General features: G+C 44.1%; 1 protein-coding gene across 2 annotated transcripts in view; it reads right to left on the bottom strand.

The window, feature by feature from the left end:
• PARL (presenilin associated rhomboid like) overlaps positions 1-22,160 on the bottom strand; it is a 56,529-nt gene that overhangs the window by 33,656 nt on the left and 713 nt on the right. For both annotated transcript variants that reach the window (XM_017860635.1, XM_017860634.1), the window contains exons 2-3: positions 4,124-4,319; positions 2,881-3,021 (exon numbers count right to left, since the gene is read on the bottom strand). In XM_017860635.1, the coding sequence (XP_017716124.1) occupies positions 2,881-3,021; positions 4,124-4,319 (337 nt within the window). The remainder of the gene's footprint in view (positions 1-2,880; positions 3,022-4,123; positions 4,320-22,160) is intronic.

Genomic DNA, 22,160 nt, shown 5'->3' on the forward strand with positions numbered 1-22,160 from the left:
TTACAGGTGTGAGCTGCCACACCCAGCCAATTCCATTTCCATAATTATAATTACACTGTGTATGAGTTCCCAGATCTTACTTCATATATAGTGGCACGAAAGGGGTTCCCAGGGCTTTCATGTTTCCATGTTAAATTTATTTATTGTTTCAAAGTTCTTTAATGGGTATAGGTTTTATACATTAAACCTATCACTTAATTCTATTATAAACAAATCAATCTTTAAATGAAGATTATGTATACTGTTTGCATCATTTTTCACCATTCTCAAGAACCATTTGGGTACATTTGGATAGCAAAACTTCATGTGCAGACATGTGCTGAAAACCTATAGCTTTGTAAGAGATCCAGGATAATGGAATAGGTCAGTTTTACTATCTTCTCAAATACAAAGTTATTGTCATTTTCACCTGCAAATATTATCCACTGTTCTGGCGTGAAGCCTCTCTAACACAGACAGGGCTCACGCTTCTTGAATGTGCCCATGGAAAAACAAGGAGGAATGAATCCCTTTCCCTACTTAGAGAAAACTCAAAACATCATTAGTAAAAAGAAAATGCAAGGCTTCCTTCTCAGGCTCTTGCTGGCCGGGATCACATTGTTCCGAGGAAGGGGAAAAGTCAAGAAGATATCAACCCACTCGCCTGATTGGAAGGGAAATGAGTCATAAAAAACAAAAATGCTTGAAAACCAAACTTAACTAAAATCGCAGTGTTCAATATGTATTGACGAGTAAAAGAAATAAAATATTTATATGTTTTATCTAAAAGCAAACATTTTTAAGAAATCAGTTAAGAAGAAAGAGAGCCATCAACTTGCATATAAAGTAAATAAAAAGCTCTAAAAGCTCCATATTTCTTTTTTTTTTTCGCATTTCATCTCGAACAGACACTTAATAGCAGGTATTTACCACAGGTGTGTAAATATGTCACTGAGAAACGTTTAAAACTTCTCTTGGGGCCAGGCACAGTGGCTCACGCTTGTGAAATTCCAGCACTTTGGGAGGCCAAGGTGGGAGGATCACTTGAGGCCAGGAGTTTGAGATCAGCCTGGGTAACAAAGTGAGACTCTTGTCTCCACAAAAAATGAAGTAACTGGCCCAGCGTGGCGACACATGCCTGTAGTCCCAGCTACTCAGGAGACTGAAACGGGAGGACTGCTCAGGCCCAGGAGTTTGAGGCTTCAGTGAGCTATGATCCCATCACTGCACTGAAGCCTAGGTGACAGAGTGAGACCCTGTCTCTTAGAAAAAAACACTTGCTAGCTCTATCCCTAAGGCATACATATTTTGAAAAATTCCCTGCAGTTCAAACACGTACTCTAAAGCCGGGGTCCCCAGCGCCCCGGCTGCTGACCACTAGTGGTCCGCGGCCTGTTAGAAACTGGGCCACACAGCAGGAGGTGAGCAGTGGGAGAGCATTACCACCAGAGCTCTGCCTCCTGTCAGATCAGTGGCTGCATTAGAGTCTCATAGGAACGCAAACCCTACTGTGAGCTGCACATGTGAGGGATCTAGGTTGCATGCTCCTTATGACAATCTAATGCCTGATGATCTGAGGTGGAACAGTTTCATCCAATAACCATCTGCCCCTCTGCAACCCTGATCTGTGGAAAAATTGTCTTGCACGAAACCAGTCCCTGGTGCCAAAAGTTTGGGGACTGCTGCTCTAAAGCAATCCATCAAGGTGATCCAAGTAAAACAGTGGCCTTTAAACTTTAGTAGAGCTGAAATCCACTGAGATCCTTAAACTTTAGTAGAGCTGAGACATCCTCCACACAGAAACATTAACAACTATTAACATTAATTTCTTTTTTTTGGAGACGAGGTCTCACTCTGTCGCCCAAGCTGGAGTGCAGTGGCACAATCTCATCTCACTGCAACCTCTGCCTCTTGGGTTCAGGCGATTCTCCTGCCTCAGCTTCCTGAGTAGCTGGGGCCACAGGTGTGTACCACCACATCTGGCTAATTTTTGTATTTTTAGTAGAGATGAGATTTCACTATGTTGACCAGGCTGGTCTCGAGCTCCTGACTGCCTTGGCCTCCCAAAGTGCTGGGATTATAGACTTGAGCCACTGTGCCCAGCCAATATTAACTTTTAAAAATTTTTTATTTATCTTTTTTGAGACGGAGTCTCATTCTGTCGCCCAGGCTGGAGTGCAGTGATGTGATCTCGGCTCATTGCAAGCTGTGCCTCCTGGGTCCAAGCAATTCTCCTGCCTCAGCCTCCTGAGTAGCTGGGACTACAGGCGCCCGCTGGGACTACAGGCGCCCGCCACCATGCCTGGCTAATTTTTTGTATTTTTAGTGGAGACAGGGTTTCACCATGTTACCCAGGATCGTCTCAATCTCCTGACCTTGTGATCCACCCGCTTCAGCCTCCCAGAGTGCTGGGATTACAGGCGTGAGCCACCGCGCCCGGCCAACATTAACATTTTTAACAACTATCTGTGGTGATTTTTGATGCATGTGGGTAGAGGAACAGAATTCTGGAACACTGTCAAGTACAACACCAGACATATAAAACAGTAATAAATACTTACTATGAAGAATTAGGTGCACTGATTTGACATCTACAAATCTGATGTTGCCATTAACTAAAAGCAGTTCATAAATAACCAGGCTTCAAAACTTGAGATTACCAGTAGAGTAACTACAGTAAACTATAATCTATAGTGTATTTCAAAATATCTAGTGGAGAACAATTCAAATATACCTAGCATAAAGGATAAATGTTTAAAATGACAGATATTCAATTACTCAGATTTAATTATTACACATTATGTGAATGCACCATGTACACTGGAAACATGTACATCTATTAAGTATCAGTTTTTTAAAACTGTGATTAACTAGAAGAAAGAAAGCAGTGTTTATCTTTACCTCCTTTCTGAAGTCTCCTTCTTTTTGTGGTCTTATGCTATCCAACCAATCAGCTTTAATACCATCAAAATAACTCTGGACCCTGGATTTCAGTGATTCATATTGCCAAATAGCAGCTGATCCAAATGCACAGCCTGTAAACTATATAAAATTAGATATGTTACAAAATAGATTTAAGAGGGAAATAGATCTATACATATTTCCAAGGACAATACTTCATTGCCATTGCTTTTTACAAACCAACAGAAGGGAATACCTGGCACAGGAAAATCTAGTAAGTGAAAAGGGCTTTTTTTTTTTATTGAGATGGAGTTTCACTCATCTCCCAGGCTACACTGCAATGGTGCAACCTGGGCTCATCACAACCTCTGCCTCCCAGGTTCAAGTGATTCTCCTGCCTCAGCCTCTGGAGTAGCTGGGATTACAGGTACCTGCCCCTAGGCCCGGCTCATTTTTTTATTTTTAGTAGAGATGGGGTTTCACCATGTTGGCCAGAGAGGTCTCAAACTCCTGACCTCAGGTGATCCACCCACCTCAGCCTCTCGAAGTGCTGGGATTACAGGCGTGAGCCACCGTGCCCAGCCAAAAAGGACATTTTAATGTTTCCCATTTTATTAACTTCACAATACCCTGGGGCCTGTTTCCAGCTATAAATCCTCAAATAAAACTGAAAATACCAACTTAGCACTGCTTGAAATGCTGTACCAAATGAGGCTCATAAGTTTATTCTCTAGGGCTTACATAAGTGGGCCAGAATTTAATAATAAAAGCAATTATTAAATTCAGACTCCAGGCCAGGCGCAGTGGCCCACTCCTGTAATCCCAGCACTTTGGGAGGCTGAGGCGGGTGGATCACGAGGTCAGGAGATCGAGACCATCCTGGCTAACACAGTGAAACCCCATCTCTACTAAAAATACAAAAAATTAGCCGGGCGTAGTGGCGGCTGCCTGGAGTCCCAGCTACTCAGGAAGCCGAAGTAGGAGAATGGTGTGAACCCGGGAGGCAGAGCTTGCAGTGAGCCGACATCGCACCATGGCACTCCAGCCTGGGTGACAGAGCGAGACTCCGTCTCAAAAATAAAAAAAAATAAAAAATTCAGACTCTATAATCAGACTTCATGAGCCCAGCTCCTTCTCATGCCCCCTCCACCTGTCCTTACTTTAAGGGAGCCCAAACGGGACAAAGTACTTTAACACTGCATTTGTAGCAAGGTAGGTAATTCCTAGCAAAGTGAGCTCTTACCCCAACAGTAAAAAATAAAGGTTTTATGAGACTCCTTATAGGATAGGGAGACGGATAAAAGACTGTTTCTTCCACAGGAGGAATCAAAGCACTTCTCCTGTATGCTTCACCACTTGTCCCTGTGTCTGATCTTCGAGGTTCAACCTTCCTGGGTGCTTTTCTGAATCCGCATTTTTGCTGAATAAAGAAGTTAAACCTATGGGGCAAAAATAACAGATGAGAAACACAGTGGCATCTTGCAAACATCGACTTCTACGAACTTCCACTTGGCCTGCATCATCACCATCTCAGTTTCTCACTCTACAGTCCAAAAACAGCCAAGACTCCTACTCTCAGACAGAAATCAAAGTCACAAAATTCAACCTTTCTGGAAAAGGTGACACACAAACTACAGCAACTTCAGAGGATACTACTTTGGGCTATTACTTTATATCAGTCAGCAAAATAATTTGTATCCATCCTCCACACAGAAAGAATATGAAGAACTGGTAAAAAGCTAGAGAACTCTAAATTGTCCGTTTCTTTTTCTTTTCCTTTTTTTGAGACAGGGTCTCCCTCCCTGTCACCCAGGCTAGAGTACAATTACTCCCTCCCTCTGTTGCCCAGTGGTATGATCATGGGCAGGTCTCAGCCTCCACGTCTCAGGTTCAACCGATCCTCCTGCCTCAGCCTCCCAAGTAGCTGGTACTATAAGCGTGGGCTACCACACTATTAATTTTTGTACATTTTGTAGAGTCGGGGTTCTGCCATGTTGCCCAAGCTAGTCTCAAACTCCTGGGCTCATGCAATCCTTCTGCTGTGGCCTCCCAAGGTGCCAGGACTACAGGCATGAGCCATGGTGCCCCACCAGTTGTCAGTTTCAATCAGAATGACTTCTGGTTTTTTTGTTTAAAGTTTGGTCAATTTCTGGAACAAATATTTAAACGTATTGTCCTTGAAGCCATTCCAAATTCAAATAATTATTTTATTTCTTAAGTATTGACCATTATAGATTAATATACTCCTCGCACCTCTCGCCTTCTTTATTTCACTGTTTTGGGGACATCCACCAAATTATTTGTGAGTTGTTACCCCAGCAGTAAAAGAAATTTGTTGTTTGAGTCTTTACAGCTTGACCTCCTCAAAACATCTGACACTACTGATGATGCCTCCTAATTCTAGCTTCTATAACAGCATTTCCTACTCTTCGAATTCATCTATAACAGCATTTCCTACTCTTCGAATTCGTAACTCCCAGTATCTTCCCCTTTTCCTCTACCCTAGTTCCTCTACCCCATTCAAACTCAACTCATATAAATTCTTGGAACAGTCTTCTTTTTCTTTTGTAAACCTGTAACTCTCGCAGGTCACAAAGCAAAGATCCCTTCCTGTTTGTACCCTGAACATATTATCCCTTCTTCTTCTTATTTTGAGACAGAGTCTTATTCTGTCACCCAGGCTGGAGTACAGTGACACAATCTTGGCTCACTGCAACCTCTGCCTCCAGATGCAAGTGGATTCTCCTGCCTCAGCCTCCCTAGTAGCTGGGATTATAGGCACACACCACCACACCTGGCTAATTTCTGTATTTTTAGTAGAGATGGGGTTTCACCATGTTGGTCAGACTGGTCTCGAACTCTTGACCTCAGGTGATCCACCCGTGTTGGCCTCCCGAAGTGCTGGGACTACAGGCATGAGCCACCACGTGCCTGGCTATCCCTTATTATTATAAGGGATAATAATGCATATTATTATGTAAGGGAGTAAGGGATATTATAATATCCCTTCTAGAAGGGATAGTATGTTGAAGAATATTATATATATAATACAACGAATAATATTCAGTGAGGAGTATCATAACATATTACCCCTTCTACTAGCCTCAAAGCTCCTCAAAAGCAGAGTTCAGGCAGGTCTTTTGTCTTTGTATCCCAGCCCCTAAAACAAGCTATTTGGTTGAATTTTTGTGGCCTCAATGACTTCTAAGCAGGTAAATGATTCACATTTATTTTAGTCCTAACCTCAACTTTCTACTCTGGTATTTCCAACTCTATATTGAATAATGCTACTTGGATATGCTCCCCATTACTTTAAAACCAACATATGCAAAATAGAACTAACTCATTCTCCTCTATAAACCCTTCCATTTTCTGACATACTCTTTCAGTAGGACCAGAGTTCTCTCAGTTACTGAGGTTAAAAATCTACGCTGGGGGCCAGGCACAGTGGCTCACGCCTGTAATCCCAGTACTTTAGGAGGCCAAGGCGGGTGGATCAGGAGGTCAGGAGTTTGAGACCAGCCTGGCCAATATGGTGAAACCTCGTCTCTACTAAAAATACAAAAGTTAGCCAGGTGTAGTGGCACACACCTGTAGTCCCAGCTACTTGGGAGGCTGGGGCAGAAGAATCGTGTGAACCTGGGAGGCAGAGGTTGCAGTAGCCGAGATTGTACCATTGCTCTCCAGCCTGGGTGACAAAGCCAGACTCCATCTCAAAAAAAAAAAAAAAAATCTAGGCTGGGCATGGTGACTCACACCTGTAATCCCAGCATTCTGGGAGGCCAAGGCAGGCAAATCACTTAAGGTCAGGAGTTCAAGACCAGCCTGGCAAACACTGGGAAACCCCATCTCCACTAAGAATACAAAAATTAGCTGGGCGTGATGGTGTGCACCTGTAATCTCAACTACTCGCGAGGCTGAGGCGCAAGAAGTGCTTGAATCTGGGAGGTGGAGGTTACAGTGAGATAAGATCACATTACTGCACTCCAGCCTGGGTGACAGAGTAAGACCCTGTCTCAAAAAATAAATAAATAAATAAATATATGTGTGTGTGTGTGTGTGTGTGTGTGTGTGTGTGTGTGTATCTATCTATATATATATGTCATTTTGGAGTTTTCCTTCCTTTATTCGTATTCAATTAAAAGCCAACTCCACCAAAAATACTTTTAAAATTCCTGGTCTAGTCCCTTATCTCATGCTTGGATCATGGCAACAGTTTCCTTTACTTCAAACACTTGAACCTGTTGCATGTTCTTCTAACCTCACATTGCTTTTCCTCAACATTCAATAGTTTCTCAAATGACCTTTTAGAAGGCCAAAAATCTCTTCCTAATTCTAATGCAACTCCTTAGTTCATCCCTTCTGGCCTGGAATACACCCACAATTTCCTAGCAGATCTCCTTGCTTCCAGTACTGCCCCACTCCAAGTGCATCCTTCACACTGTATTAAGAACAAATGTAATGTTCCCTGCAATAACTTTTCACCACCCCCATCAAACTCAGCACACATCCCTTAAATCTGACCCCTTCCTCTCTCTTGCCACTTTCTCCCTCCACCACCTCAAATTCTCTCTATACCTGTTATATTGACTTTCTTGCAGTTCCTGTGATCTGCTTTGCTCTCTTACCTATGACAATGCTACTCATATTTTGGTATATACTTCCTTTAACTTTTTTGGGCCCTTCAGATTTCAGTTAATATATCTCTTCCTCCAGGAAGTCTTCCCTAGCTGCCCCAGGCTGGGTACCTCTCTCCTTTGCACTTCTAGAGTTCCAAAGCAGTTTTTAAATACTTATCTCCATTACTGCCCATGCCTCCATTAGATTATAGTTTTATATTCATTATATCTCTACCACCAAGTCTAGTCCCTAATAAAATAATTATGTTAGAATAAAAAAGGGATCAAAAAATGATTTAGTTTTATTCTGAATAACTTAAAGTAAGATGGTACTATACTCAAAGTAAGGTGGTACTACACTCAAAGGTGGTACTATACTCAAAGTAAGGTAGTACTATTCAATAAGATAAGGAAAATTGGAAGCCTGAAAATAGGCAACTGGGAGATAAGAGATGAACAATTCCATCTGGGGTACTGCTTAAAATGCTTGCAGTCATGGCAGCTTTATTCCTCTAGCTAAAAACTGAAACTTAAATTTCCATTAACAGGAGAAATTCTGTGGTATATTCATACAATGGAGTACTACACTTGGCCAAAAAAAAAGGGGGGCGGGGAGAACTAATAATGCATCATGGATAACTCCAAAAACACTTTTGGCAAAAGAAGTCAAACACAAAAGAGTGCATAATATGTGATTCTGTGATTTCCATTGCTAAGAAGTTGACAGACACAGGAACCTGTAATGACAAATATCAGATGAGCAACTGCTGGAATGGGTGGGGCTTGACAGGAAAGGAGCAAGAGGAAACTTTCTGGGATGATGGCAATCTATCTTGATTTAGGTGATAGTCACACAGGTGTATACATTTATCAGAATGCACTGGCTATGCATTTAATACTTATATATTTTACTATATGTAAATTACATCTCAATAAAGTATTTTAAAGATGCTCATAGGACATCCAGGTGGAGGTATCTTAATAAGCATTTTGGAAACAAATGAAACTCAGAATGATGGTATAGCTGCTACTACTATTACTTGCCTAGAATGCCTTTTTTTAAATTTTTTTTTTTTTTTTTGAGACAGAGTTTCGCTCTTGTTGCCCAGGCTGGTGTGTAATGGTGCGATCTCGGCTCACTGCAACCTCCACTTCCCAGGTACAAGCGATTCTCCTGTCTCAGCCTCCCAAGTAGCTCGGATTACAGGCATGCAATGCCACACCTGGCTAATTTTTTTTGTATTTAGTAGAGACAAGGTTTCACCATGTTTGCCAGGCTGGTCTCGAACTACTGACCTCAGGTAATCCACCCACCTCCGCCTCCCAAAGCGCTGGGATTACAGGTGTGTGCCACCATGTCCGGCCTAAGAATGCCCTTTCTTTTCAACACAGAGTCCACTCCTCAATTCAACTCAGAAATCACATAGTGAGGTAAGTGATGATAAAGTAATTTGACTTGAGATAAATTCAGAATTTATACTTCCAAATAAGCGATATTCCTTTCAAAGAAACCTATTACAGAAAAAGCAGAAAAGGTCTGAGTAAGTTCATCTATCTTGGAAAGTTATGAACTTATTCAACCAATGGTACTGTTGCTCTAAATAGCTCTTAACTCCCTTCAGAGCCTGTTACCAGTCTTATAATGAATATCCTTTAGCAAACTCTGTTGAATAGCTCATCCCAAATCTATTTCCAACCCTTTCCCTTTGCCTGCTTTTTCTGTAATAGGAAATATCTTCACTTTTCCAGCCTCCCCTATAGCTAGTGGTAACCATATCACACAGAATTATGACCAAACGAAACATAAGAATTTTTCAGGAGCCTCTTGCAAAGGTTTTGCTTACCTGATAAAAATGGACACGTCACTGATATCAAGCACGCCCCCTTTTTCCCGCCTTAAATAGGGATATAATGCCTAGAGATGGAGCAGTCATCTCAAATGCCAAAAGAAAGGCCAAGAGATTCAGACACTAACCATTGACATTTTTGAGCCACTGAGCAAAGACACTAGCCGCTTACCTCCCATCATCCTATATTTGATAAATAACTCTCTCTCTTATTTAAACAACCACCAGCTTATTTACTGCCAAATGTATTCCTGGTATAATTTTTAAAGTGGCAGATGCTAACCTTCTGCAACCAGATTTGATTTTTTATTAAAGATCCCAAAATAACTTGGAGATAGGTCTAGTAAGTAAAGTTGCAATTAATTAATCAAAACAAGTAATGTCATTTTGGGGCAAAACAAAGGTGTATCATAAAGTAATAGGAATATATTTACCATAAACAGGACAAGTTAACAGCCAGGCATGGTAGCTCACATCTGTAATCCCAGCACTTTGGGAGGCTGAGGCGGGAGGATCACCTGAGATCAGGAGTTTGAGAGCAGCCTGGCCAACATGGTGAAACTCCACCTCTACTAAAAATACAAAACTTAACTGGGTGTGGTGGTGCACGCCTGTAATCCAAGCTGAGGCAGGAGAATCTCTAGAACCTGGGAGGCGGAGGTTGCAGTGAGCCGAGATTGGGCCACTGCACTCCAGTGTGACAGAGCTCCTGGGCGACACAGCAAGACTCTGCCTCAAAAAATAAATAAATTCATTAATTAACTAAAGATGGCAAGTTGTAACCCAGTAATGTTGGTTCCTAGCATTGGTCATGTACTGGACCAAGAAATACAGAGAATAAGAATCCTCTGTATTTCCAACAGCTGAATTCTACACAAACAATTCTAATAAAAAATTACTTCTGTCACCAATTCACTTAAAATTTTGAAGCACAAGTTTTAAAAGGAACATAAACACACTAGGTTGGGAATCTGGACTTGAAGCAAAGTCAGACCTTTTTGCCTAAAATATTTACCTCGAGGATCTCACCAGAAATGTGTGTCAAGCTGAGGACACTAAGAGTACATTACACAAGCTGGCCCCAGGGTTATCAGATGCAGTATACACATACTGAATACATCACACTCAGGCATACCTCGATTTACTGTACTTCACAGATGTCCCAAGTGTGTTACAAAAATTGAACGTCTGTGGCAACCATACATCTAGCTTGTCTTTTGGCACCATTTTTCCAACACCATGTGCTCACTTGGGGGTTCTGTGTCACATTTTGGTAATTCTCCCAACACTTTAATTTTTTCTTCTCTGTTATGGTGATTTGTGATCAGTGACCTTTGGTGTTACCACTGAAATTGTTTTGGGTGCCACGAACCACGACCATATGAAACACTGAACTTAATAATGCTGCGTAGGTTCTGACTGCTCTACAAACCAGCCATTGCCCATCTTTCCCTCTCCTTGGACCTCCCCATTCCTTGGAACACAACAATATTGAAATTGGGTCAATTAATAACCCTATAATCACCGCTAAGTGTTCAAGTGAAAGGAACAGTCCCATGTCTCTTGCTTGAAATCACCAGAAATCTTTTTTTTTTTTTTTGAGATGGAGTTTCACCTATCACCCAGGCTGGAGTGCAGTGGCGTGATCTCGGCTCACTGCAACCTCCACCTCCCGGGTTCAAGCAATTCTCCTACCTCAGTCTCCCAAGGAGCTGGAATTATAAGCACCTGCCACCACACCCAGCCAATTTTTGTATTTTTAGTAGAGACAGGGTTTTGCCATGTTGGCCACACTGGTCTCGAACTCCTGACCTCAGGTGATCCACTCGCCTCAGCCTCCCAAAATGCTGGGATTACAGGCGTGAGCCACCACGCCCAGCCAACTAGAAATAATCAAGCTTAGTGAAGAAGTCATGTCAAAAGCTGAGATGGGCCAAAAGCTAAGACTGGCACAAATAGCCAACTTGTAAATACAAAGAAACAATTCTTGCCGGTCATGGTGGCTCACAGCTGTAACCCCAGCACTTTGGGAAGCTGAGGCAGGAAGATCACTTGAGTTCAGGAGTTTGAAACCAACCTAGGCACCATAGTGAGAGCCTATCTCTACAAAAAAATTTAAAAATTAGCCAAGTGTGGTGGCTTGCACCTATAGTACTAGCTACTTGGGAGGTTGAGGTGGGAAGATTGCTTCAGCTCAGGAGGTCAAGGTTGCAGTGAGCTACAAATGCACTACTGCACTCCAACCTGGGTGACAGAACTAGACTCTGTCTCAACAACAACAGCAAAACTACTGAAGGAAATTTTAAGTGCTACTCCTGAGAATAGAAAAATAGTAGGCTGGGTGTGGTGGCTCACACTTGTAATCCTAGAACTTTGGAAGGCAGAGACGGGCGGATCACCTGAGGTCAGGAGTTCAAGACCAGCCTGGACAACAATGTGAAACCCCATCTCTACTAAAAATACAAAAATTAGCCGGGTGTGACAGCGGGCACCTGTAATCCCAGCTACTGCGGAGGCTGAGGCAGGAGAATCGCTTGAACGTGGGAGGTGGGGGCTGCAGTGAGCCTAGACTGTGCCACTGTACTCCAGCCTGGGTGACAGAGCAAGACTCCATCTACCCCCACCTCCCCATCACACAAACAAAAAAAGATAAACAGTAAGAAAGCAAAACAGCCTTATTGCCAACATGGAGAAAATTACAGTGGTCTGAATAGAAGATCAAACCAGCCACAACATTCCCTTAAGCCACAGCCAACCCAGAGCACGATTAACTCTCTTCAATTCTATGAAGGCTGAGAGAATTGAGGAAGCTGCAGAAAAGTCTGAAGCTAGCAGAGGTTGCTTCATGAGATTTAAGGAGAGAAGCTGTCTCTATAATATACAAGAGCAACTTGAAGCAGCAAGTGCTAACGTAGAAACCGCAGCAACTTACAAGAAGATCCTAAGATGAAGGTGGCTATACTAAACAGATTTGCAAAGTAGACAAAACAGCCATCTATTGGAAGAAGACGCCATCTAAGACTTTCATAGCTATAGAGAAGAGGCAATGCCTGGCTTCAAAGCTTCAAAGGACAGGCTGACTTCATTAGACACTAATGCCATTGGTGACTAAGTTGAATCCAATGCTCATTTACCATTCTGAGAATTCTAGAACCCTTAAGAATGATAGTAAACTACTCTGCCCGTGCTCTATTAATCAAACAACAAAGCCTAGATTACAGCACACCTGTTTACAGCATGGTTTATGGAATACTTTGTTTATTTTTACTTTTTGAGATGGAGTCTCACTCTGTCACCCAGGCTAGAAGTGCAGTGGCGCGATCTCAGCTCACTAAAACCTCCACCTCCCAGGTTCAAGTGATTCTCCTGCCTCAACCCTCCGAGCAGCTGGGATTACAGGCACCTGCCACCACGTCCAGCTAATTTTTGTGTTTTCAGTAGAGACGGGGTTTCACCATGTTGGCCGGGCTGGTCTTGAACTCCTGACCTCAGGCGATCCACCCACCTTGGCCTCCCAAAGTGCTGGGATTACAGGAGCAAGCCACCGTGCCCAAACAGTTTACCAAATATTTTAAGCCCAATGTTGAGACCACATGCTGAGAAAAAAAATTCCTCTCAAAATATTACTGTTCATTGACAGTGTGTCTGGTCACCCAAGAGCTCAGATGCACAGATACAAGAAGATGAATGTTGTTTTCATGCCTGCTAACACAATATCCATTCTGCATCCACACACACCAAGGAATAATTTCAACTTTCAAGTCATATTATTTAAGATTTAAGAAATACATTTTGTTTTTTCTTCCCCCCTATGAAAACATTTTGTAAAAAAAAAAAAAAAAAAAGAAAGAAAGAAAGAAAAAGAAATGCATTTTGTAAGACAAGAGCCACAGAGTGATTCTTCTGATGGATCTGGGCAAGGTAAACTGAAAAGGTTCTGGAAAGGATCTACCATTCTGGATGTCATCGGTAACATTCATGATTCATGAGAGGAGGTCAAAATATCAACATTAACAGGAGTTTAGAAGAAGTTGATTACAACACTCAATTATGACTTTGAGGGGCTCAAGACTTCAGTGGAGGAAGTAACTGCAGATGCAGTAGAAATAGAAACGGAACTAAGGGCTGGGTGCAGTAGCTCATGCCTGTAATCCCAGTACCTTGGGAGGCCGACGTGGGCAGATCACCTGAGGTCAGGAGTTCAAGACCAGCCTGGACAACATGGTGAAACCCCGTCTCTATTAAAAATACAAAAAAATTAACCGGGCATGGTGGTGGGTGCCTGTAATCCCAGCTACTTAGGAGGCTGAGGCAGGAGAATTGCTTGAACAGGGGAGGCAGAGGTTGCAATGAGCCAAGATTGCATCACTGCACTCCAGCCTGGGCGACAGGAGTGAAACTCCATCTCAAAAAAAAAGAAATAGCAAGAGAACTAGAATTAGAAGTGGAGCCTGAAGATGTGACTGAACTGCTGCAATCTCATGATCAAACTTGAATAGATGAGAAGTTGCTTCTTATGGATGAACAAAGAAAGTGGTTTCTTGAGATAGAATCTACTCCTGGTGAAGATGCTGTGAACACTGTTGAAAGGACAACAAAGGATTTAGATTATTACATAAACCAAGTTGATAAAGCAGTAGCGCGGTTTGAGAGGATTTACTCCTACTTTGAAAAAAGTTCTACTGCGGATAAAATGCTATCAGGCAGCATCACATGCTACTGAGAAATCTTTTGTGAAAGGAGGAGTCAATTAACATGGCAAACTTCATGTTGTCTTATTTTAAGAAATTGCCACCACTACTCCAAACTTCAGTAACCACCACTCTGATCAGTCCGCAGCCATCAACAGAGGCAAGACCCTCCACCAGCAAAAAGATTACGGCTCACTGAAGGCTCAGATTATCATTAGAATTTTTTAGTAATAAAGCATTTTTAAATTCAGGTATCCACATCTTAACAAACCACTCTAAAATGCACTGGCTTAAAACCATAATTTATTATTATTATTTTTTTTTTTTGAGACAGTGTCACCCAGGCTGGAGTGCAGTGGCATGCTCTCGGCTCACTGCAACCTCCGCCTCCCAGGTACAAGCAATTCTCCTGTCTTAGCCTCCCGAATAGCTGGGACTACAGGTATACACCACCACATCTGGCTAATTTTTGTATTTTTAGTAGGGATGGGGTTTCACCATATTGGTCAGGCTCATCTCAAACTCCTAAGCTCAAGTGATCCATCCGCCTCGGCCTCCCAAAGTTCTGGGATTACAGGTGTGAATCACCATACCCAGCCTACTTTTTCTTGTTTTTAAAGAGATGGGTTCTTGCTATGATGACCAGGCTGGTCTCAAACTCCTGGTTTCAAGTGATCCTCCCATCTTAGCCTCCCAACGTGCTAGGGTTATAGGCATGAGACACCATGCCTGGCCTAAAACTAATTTATTATTTCTCATGATTCTCTAGGTTAGCTGCCCCCAACTGGGGACCGATTCCACTGGTCTCACCTGGATCACTCAACGCAGCCAGTACTCTTGACTGCTTAATCAGAGCTGGAGAGTCTAAGATGGCCTCACTCGTACCTGGAGCCTTAGAACTGGCTGTCTGCTGGCTCTTTCTCCACCCAGTCCTTGGTGTTCAGTAGTCTAGCGGGGGCTTCTATCATGACAAAGGGAGTGTTCCAAGTGGGCAAAGGCAAAAGCTGCAAGGTCTTCTGAGGCTGCCTCTGGACTTTGCACAATATTACTTCCACCACATGCTACCAGCCAAACAAAGCCACAAGTCCAGCCCAGCTCCAAGGAATGGGGAAGCTGACTCCAACTTTGGATGAGAACTACAAAATATTGTGGCCATGGTTTTTTAACTACCACACTAGATGTGGCAGAGGCAGTCATGATTCCCAGTCTAGAGCAGTAATTCTCATTCTGGCTATACATTAGAACTGCCAGGTGAGCTCTTAAAAGTCCTACACCATGGTTCTACCTCATATCAATTAAATTAGAATCTCTAGGACTGGGCCCAAGGCCTCAGTAGTTGTAAGACCTCCCCGGGTGATTCTCATGTGCCGCCAGAGTCAAGATCTATTCATACCACAGGTTTGGGGAAACTTTAGTCTACATACAGATCACCTGGAAATCTCATTAAAAACATTCTAATTTAGTAGGTCTGGGGCAAGGTGAGTCTGAAATTTTGCATATCTAAACAAGCGCCTAAATTAGGGGTTGTCAAACTATGGCCTATAGAGTGGATTTGAGCCTCCAACTAAAAATGGTTTTTACATGTTTAAAGGGTTGTTTAAAAGGAAAGCGGAAGAATATGTGACAAAGACCACATGCGGTCATATTTTCTATCTGACCTTTTACAAACTAAGTTTACCAAATCCCTGTCCTAGATGATGCCCCAACTGCTAGTTCATGAACCACTTGGAATAGCAAGGAGCTAGAACCCGATTCCTCACTCTTCCAGCAATACTTGTACTTAAATTAGAATGGTTTGTTGTCCCACAGATTAATCCTATCTAAGTAATAAAACGAAGAATTCCAATACAAATGCTTCACTAGGACTGGCTCCCAGCATCTATGCCCTCTTCTCCTTTTCCAAACCATACCCTAGAATTTCCAGCCACTTCGTTTGATTAGAGCCCACGATTGACTTAAGCCAACTTTCACATCCCATTCCCTGGCAACTTCAAGGGATTCAAGGATGGGCACCTGTCCCAAGTTAGGCCAATCTGGTCCAGTGAAATTCAATTTCAAGATTTTGTTTGTGATAACGGAGAAGACAACTTTTTTTTCTGCTAGATTTGCATCTAAAAATGTAGAGCCCCAAGAGCTGCTGGCAGCCATCTAATAACCACAAGGAGAGAGCATGCTGAGAGAATAAAGCCAACATTTAGGAAGCAGAGACAAGCCATGGAGAAAATAGTGTCTGGTGACAATTTGAGACACTGGACTTATCTCACTAGAAGCCAGTCCTACCTCTACATTTTTGAACTGCATAAACCAATAAATTCCCCTAATAATTTAGGTCAGTTCGAGTTTGGTTTTCTATTGGCATAAGGATGCTTTTAGATGTAGTATGTTTATTACATATTATATAAGGTACATTTTCTTTATAGTGAGCTTTCATTTTAAATTTCCTTTTTTTTGCGGGGGGGGGGAGAGAGAGAGAGGCGCGCGGGGGGGTGGTCCTCACTCTGTCACCCAGGCTGGAGTGCAGTGGCACTATCTCCAACTCACTGCAACCTCTGCCTCTCAAATTCAAGTCGATTCTCCCTCTCAGCCTCCCAAGTAGCTGGATTACAGATGCTGGCCACTCCAGAGGACAGGTTTTTCTTTTTTTTTTTTTTTGGTATTTTCTAGTAGAGAGAGTGAAGGGTTTCGCCATACTGACCATGTGCTAGTCTCAAACTCCTGACCTCCAAGGTTGGATCTGCTGCCTCGGCCGTGCCAGATGCTTCGCCCAAAGTGCTGCCAAAGGAGTTAGCAGGCGTGAGCACTCGCCACCCCGGCCTTAAATTTCTTTAAGTGGGTGAAACAAGAAAGAACGCATAATCATCGTTCTAAATTGCCCAAATGTTTGCGATTTATTCAACCCAGGTTTAGCGGTTAGTTCACGCTTCTTCCCAGATCGGGCCATGGGTATACTAAGACTTCGGACAACATAAATTCCCACCGCCTACCGGAATACAGTTGGGAAAACAAAGTGGACTAGTGCGTTGCAATAAGAATGCGATGGGAATGGGGAAATGAGGGTCCCTTGAGTGCATATACCAAGCTCACGAAGCGCACGGCCTGCCTTCGACCTGCCTGCTACTGTCGGTCCTCTGTCTGCCAGCCAGTCTGGTCGATGTGTGGAAGCACCATCACAACATGCTGGCTCCACAAGTGGAGGATGTCCAATGAAAGCTACTTAACAAGCTCTGCCGACCAGCCACACACGTTAAATGGTTTCAGTTTTTTTTTGTTGTTTGTTTCTCTTTTTTTTTTTTTTTGAGACAGAGTTCGCTCTGTCCGCCCAGGCCATCGCAGTGCACGTGGCGCAGATCTCAGCTTCACTGCAAGCTCCGCCCTACGCGGGTTTACGCGCCATTCCTCCCACTGCCTCCCAGCCCCTCCCGAGTAGGCTGGGACTACAGCGCCCGCGCGACCTCGCCGGGCGCTGAGTTTTTTTGTATTTTTAGTCAGAGACAGCGGGGTTGTCACCCATGTTAAGCCAGGAGTCGGCTCTCCCGATCATCCTGACCCGGTGTGATCCGCCCGTCTCAGCGTCCCCAAGAGCTGCTGGGTATGTCCACGCAGGCCTGAAGCCACTTGCGCCCCGGACCGTGCTTCCTGTTTTTTAACAGAGTTTTGGCTCATGTTGCGCAGGTTGGAATGGCAATGGGCTATATCTCGCCCTCGACTCGCATCCCTCACGCGTCTTCCCCGGGGTTGCCAAGTAGAATTCTCCCTTTCTCAACTGCCCAAGTAGCCTGGGATCTACAGGGCCGCGCGCCCACCGCAACCCGCCAGCGGTAGGACTTTTTGTGTCTTTTAGTTGGCGCGGGCGGGGGTGCGTCACCACATTGCCCCAGGCTGGTCTTCCGAACTCCCTGGACCTCAGGTGACCCGCCCCCTCGCCGCTACCCAAGTGCTGGGATTAGCAAGGCATGAGCCACGTCGCCCGCCAGCTTCAGACCTTTTTTTTTCTTACAAAAATCCAATCCTGACTAACGTTTCTAAGTAGAAGAGCAAAACCAGCTTCTATACCCAATATACTTTTGTCTAGACTAGATGGTGAAGCTGAGCACACACAGTCCCCTCATAAGATGTTTTGGTTTTTTGTTTGGTGCCGTGTCGTTTTGGGGTTTTTGTCGAGGACAGTGGGTCTCACACTCTTGATCCACGGGGCGCTGCGAGGGGCAGCTGGCAGCCGCTCCATAGCGCCTCGACAGCAGCCCTTCACCCTTCACCTCTCCCCGGGCCTCAAGCGAACTCCTCCTACCGGGGCGCGGGTTGGGAGCCCCGCCGCAAGGTAGCTGGGACCGAGAGCAAGCGCACCGACCATCAACACCGCACTAAATGTCTTTGTTAAAATTTTTGGTAGAGACACCGGAGTCTCGCCTATATTGCCCAGGCTGGTCTCAAACTCGCTAGACTAACAAGGTCTAATCTTCCTTGCCCTCAGCCTCGCCCAAAAGTGCTGGGACTGCACGGCTGTGCCACGGCACAGGCCATCTGTGGCATTTTTTTTTTTTTTTTTTTTTTGAGATGAAGTGCTCGCTGCTTGTCCCCCACGTTTGGAGTGCCAATGGCAGGCGATCCCCGCGCTCACTGCAGACCTCTCTGTCTCCTGGGTTCAAGGGCGACCTGCCTGCCCTCCCGGCCACCGACCCGGCACGCGCGCGCCTGGGAGATTACATGCGCCTCTGCCAACGCAATGCCTGGACTAATTTTTTTGCGTTACTTTTTAGTCAAGGGACAGAGCCCAGGTTTCACCATGTTGGCCAGGCTGGTCTAGGAACTCTTGACCGCTCGAGGTGAGTTCTCATGACCGCCTCAGCCTCCAGAAGTGCCCTGGGATTGCGAAGGTGTGAGCCACCGTGGTGCCCGGCCTGTGGGCGAATTGTTTTAAGAGTGCAAGGGTCAAAGACCATAAGCAACATTAAGATATCAGCGGTCGAGCGCGCTAATGGCTTTCATGTTAACTTAAGATTTTTTTTTTTTTTTTTTTTTTGTTTGAGGCGGCGGAGTGCTCGCGCTCTGTCGCCCAGGCCCTGGAGTGCAGTGACCGATGTCTCAGCTCACTGCACGAGCTCCGGCCTCCCCGGGTTCTGACGCAATTGCTCCTGCCTCAGCCTCCCAAGTAGCTGGGACTTACAGCGGCGCCCCGCCACGCACCTCCCGGTCGCCCCGGCCTAGTTTTTTTTGTACATTTTTTAAGTAGAGCGAGCGCGGGTTTCACCCGTGTTCGCGCAGATGGTCTCGATCGCCTGACCCTCGTGATACGCGCCGTCCTCGGCCTCCCAAAGCTGCTGGGATTACAGGCTTGAGCCACCGCGCCCGGCCGTTACTTAAGATTTTTATGAACAAATTAAGTAGAAATGGCCTAATGTTTAAATGGAGACAAAATGTGTCTAAGCATACACAACTGATTAGATTCATTCTACTTAAAACAAAATAGAGCCCGAGGCATGGTAGTGCGTACCTGTAGTCCTTGCTACGAGGGAGGCTGATGAGGGGGGATCCCTTGAACCCAGGAGTCTGGGGCTGCAGTGAGCTATGATAGTGCCACTGCACTTCAGCCTAGGTGACAGAACTCACCTCTTAAAAATACAAAAGATATTGGGTGGGAGGTTGGATTCTACATAAACTCTGGCATACCGAAATTATTTTCTTGACCCCATCTTGAGTTAATAGATGGTCAGTTAAAACAAAATATAACATACACGACTGACTAATATGTCAAGTATCTTACTTAAAAGTATTTTGAGGCTAGGCATGGTGACGGAAGCCTGTAATCCCAACACTTTGGGAGGCTGAGGCGGGCAGATCACTTGAGACCAGGAGTTCGAGACCAGCCTGGCCAACATAGCAAAACCCCGTCTCTACAAAAAGCACAAAACTTAGCCAGGCATCATGGTGGTGCATGCCTGTAATCCCAGCTACTCGGGAGGCTGAGGCAGGAGAACAGCTTGAACCTGGGAGGCAGAAGTTATAATGAGCTGAGATCGTGCCACTGTACTCCAGCCTGGGCAACAGAGCAAGAGTTTGCCTTTAAAAATAAATAAATAAATAAATAAATAAATAAATATATATATAGAGAGAGAGAAAGGTAGACACTATATCTCAATATAAACTTTCCATCCAAATGGCAAGCTTTTTAAAAATATAAAATGTTAAGTATTACAATTCAACTACTTTCTTCCGTTGGATAGTTTCATACAATTGGTAAATTAAGCAGGTTTCCACTTTCAAGCCTCAAATCTTGGTAACAGTAAAGTTTACAAAGAGCCCAAATGAGATTTTTTTTCCCTTTTGTGTGAAAGGCCAGATAGAAGGTATTTTGGTCTTTGTGGAGTACTGAAATCTGTCACATGCTACTATTTTTGTTTTACAATCCTTTAAAAACGTAAACCATTCCTGGCTGGTGGGCCGCCTTGGGCCTGCAGTAGTTTTCAGACCCTAGTATCTCCACCTAGAGTGCTTGTAAAATGCAAATTCCTGGTCCCACTTCCAGCCTATTATTAATATATCAAATGACAAGGATTGGGTCATTCTTCTGCACGCTAATTTCAGAACCGTAAGAACTCAACATACAGCTAATAAAGGTTATTATTAGACTCAAGTTATCTTCCTGCCTCAGCCTCCCAAAGTGCTGGGACTGCAGGCCTGTGCCACCGCACAGCCATTGTGCTTTTTTTTTTTTCTTTTTTTGAGATGAAGTCTTGCTCTTGTCCCCCACGCTGGAGTGCAATGGCGCGATCTCGGCTCACTGCAACCTCCGTGTCCTGGGTTCAAGCGATTCTCCTGCCTCAGCCCCACCGAGTAGCTGGGATTACATGTGCTACTAATAAAGCTAAAAACCTAATAAAGGTTATTAGCTGTATGTTGAGGTAACTGATACTGTTAACTTTAAGAAGTTATTTCCAGAGGCAAATGCTCTATTTCAGGCCTCCATTCTCATGTATATTTTTTATGCAACCACGAAAATGTCATTTTCAGACTTTCTATACAAATGGCAAGCTTTTCAGACATTAAATACTAATCTTCAACATTTCATGTGTTTCTTCTTCACTGTTTCAAATGGTCTTCACGCTCAGTTTTTATTAGGGGCTCATTAGTTTTCCTTTGCTTCCCCTTCCTAAAACCAGCACGGTGATGTGCACATAAATCTTAAATGTTTCACACACTTCCTGTTGCTTCCTCATACACGTACAGTATTTATTTTAGATGGCGTCTCACTCTGTTGTTCAAGCTGGAGTGCGATGGCATGATCTCGGCTCACTGCAACCTCCACCTCCCGGGTTCAAGCCATTCTCCTGCCTCAGCCTCCAGAGTAGCTGGGATTACAGGCGCCCGCCCCGCTAGTTTCTTGTATTTTTAGTAGAGGCAGGGTTTTGCAATGTTGGCCAGGCTGGTCTTGAACTCCTGACTTCAGGCGATCCATCTGCCTCAGCCTCCCAAAGTGCTAGGATTACAGGCGAGTGAGCCACCACGCCCGGCCAGTATTAATCTTTTCTCCCCCCCCTTAAACTATGCAATCTCAAACGGGATTACCACCTCCACCTGTCCTCACTTTCCACCTCCCCAGGAGTTCAAGATTAGTGCCTGACAGATCCATGTTACAGTGTATGAAGATACAATGAATTGAGGTTTTCACACGTCCCTGATAAAACTCACCTTTAATGCTTGTAGGTCATACAGGTTCTTCCACTCTACCCACCCCCTCCTGATTGTGATTTGATAGGGCTGGGGTGAGGCCTGGGACATAAAAATACCACACAAACTCTCCAGGTGATCCTTGTCCGCCACATTAGAGCCTCGATTATTTATCATTGACTATCCCATGTGTTGATAAACAATGTTTCTTATTACCAGCAATCAGGTGGATTCGAGGCACCCATCTAACCAAGTCAGAAATTGGGAGGAGTGAAGTTCTGAACAAAAGAGGAGGAAAATTTTCAAAGCCAAATGCACATCAGATTCTTAAACAGGTGAGGAATTTCCCTCTTCTCTCTCAAATTAGAAATGAATTACTGTGATGCAAAAATCAGCAATACTGATAGACCATACACTTCACACTTCTACTCGGAAGGTTCGGTAGTTTTCTTTCCGAA

This window comes from Rhinopithecus bieti, unplaced genomic scaffold (assembly GCF_001698545.2).
Source record: "Rhinopithecus bieti isolate Rb0 unplaced genomic scaffold, ASM169854v2 scaffold_55189, whole genome shotgun sequence".
Taxonomy (NCBI): domain Eukaryota; kingdom Metazoa; phylum Chordata; class Mammalia; order Primates; family Cercopithecidae; genus Rhinopithecus; species Rhinopithecus bieti.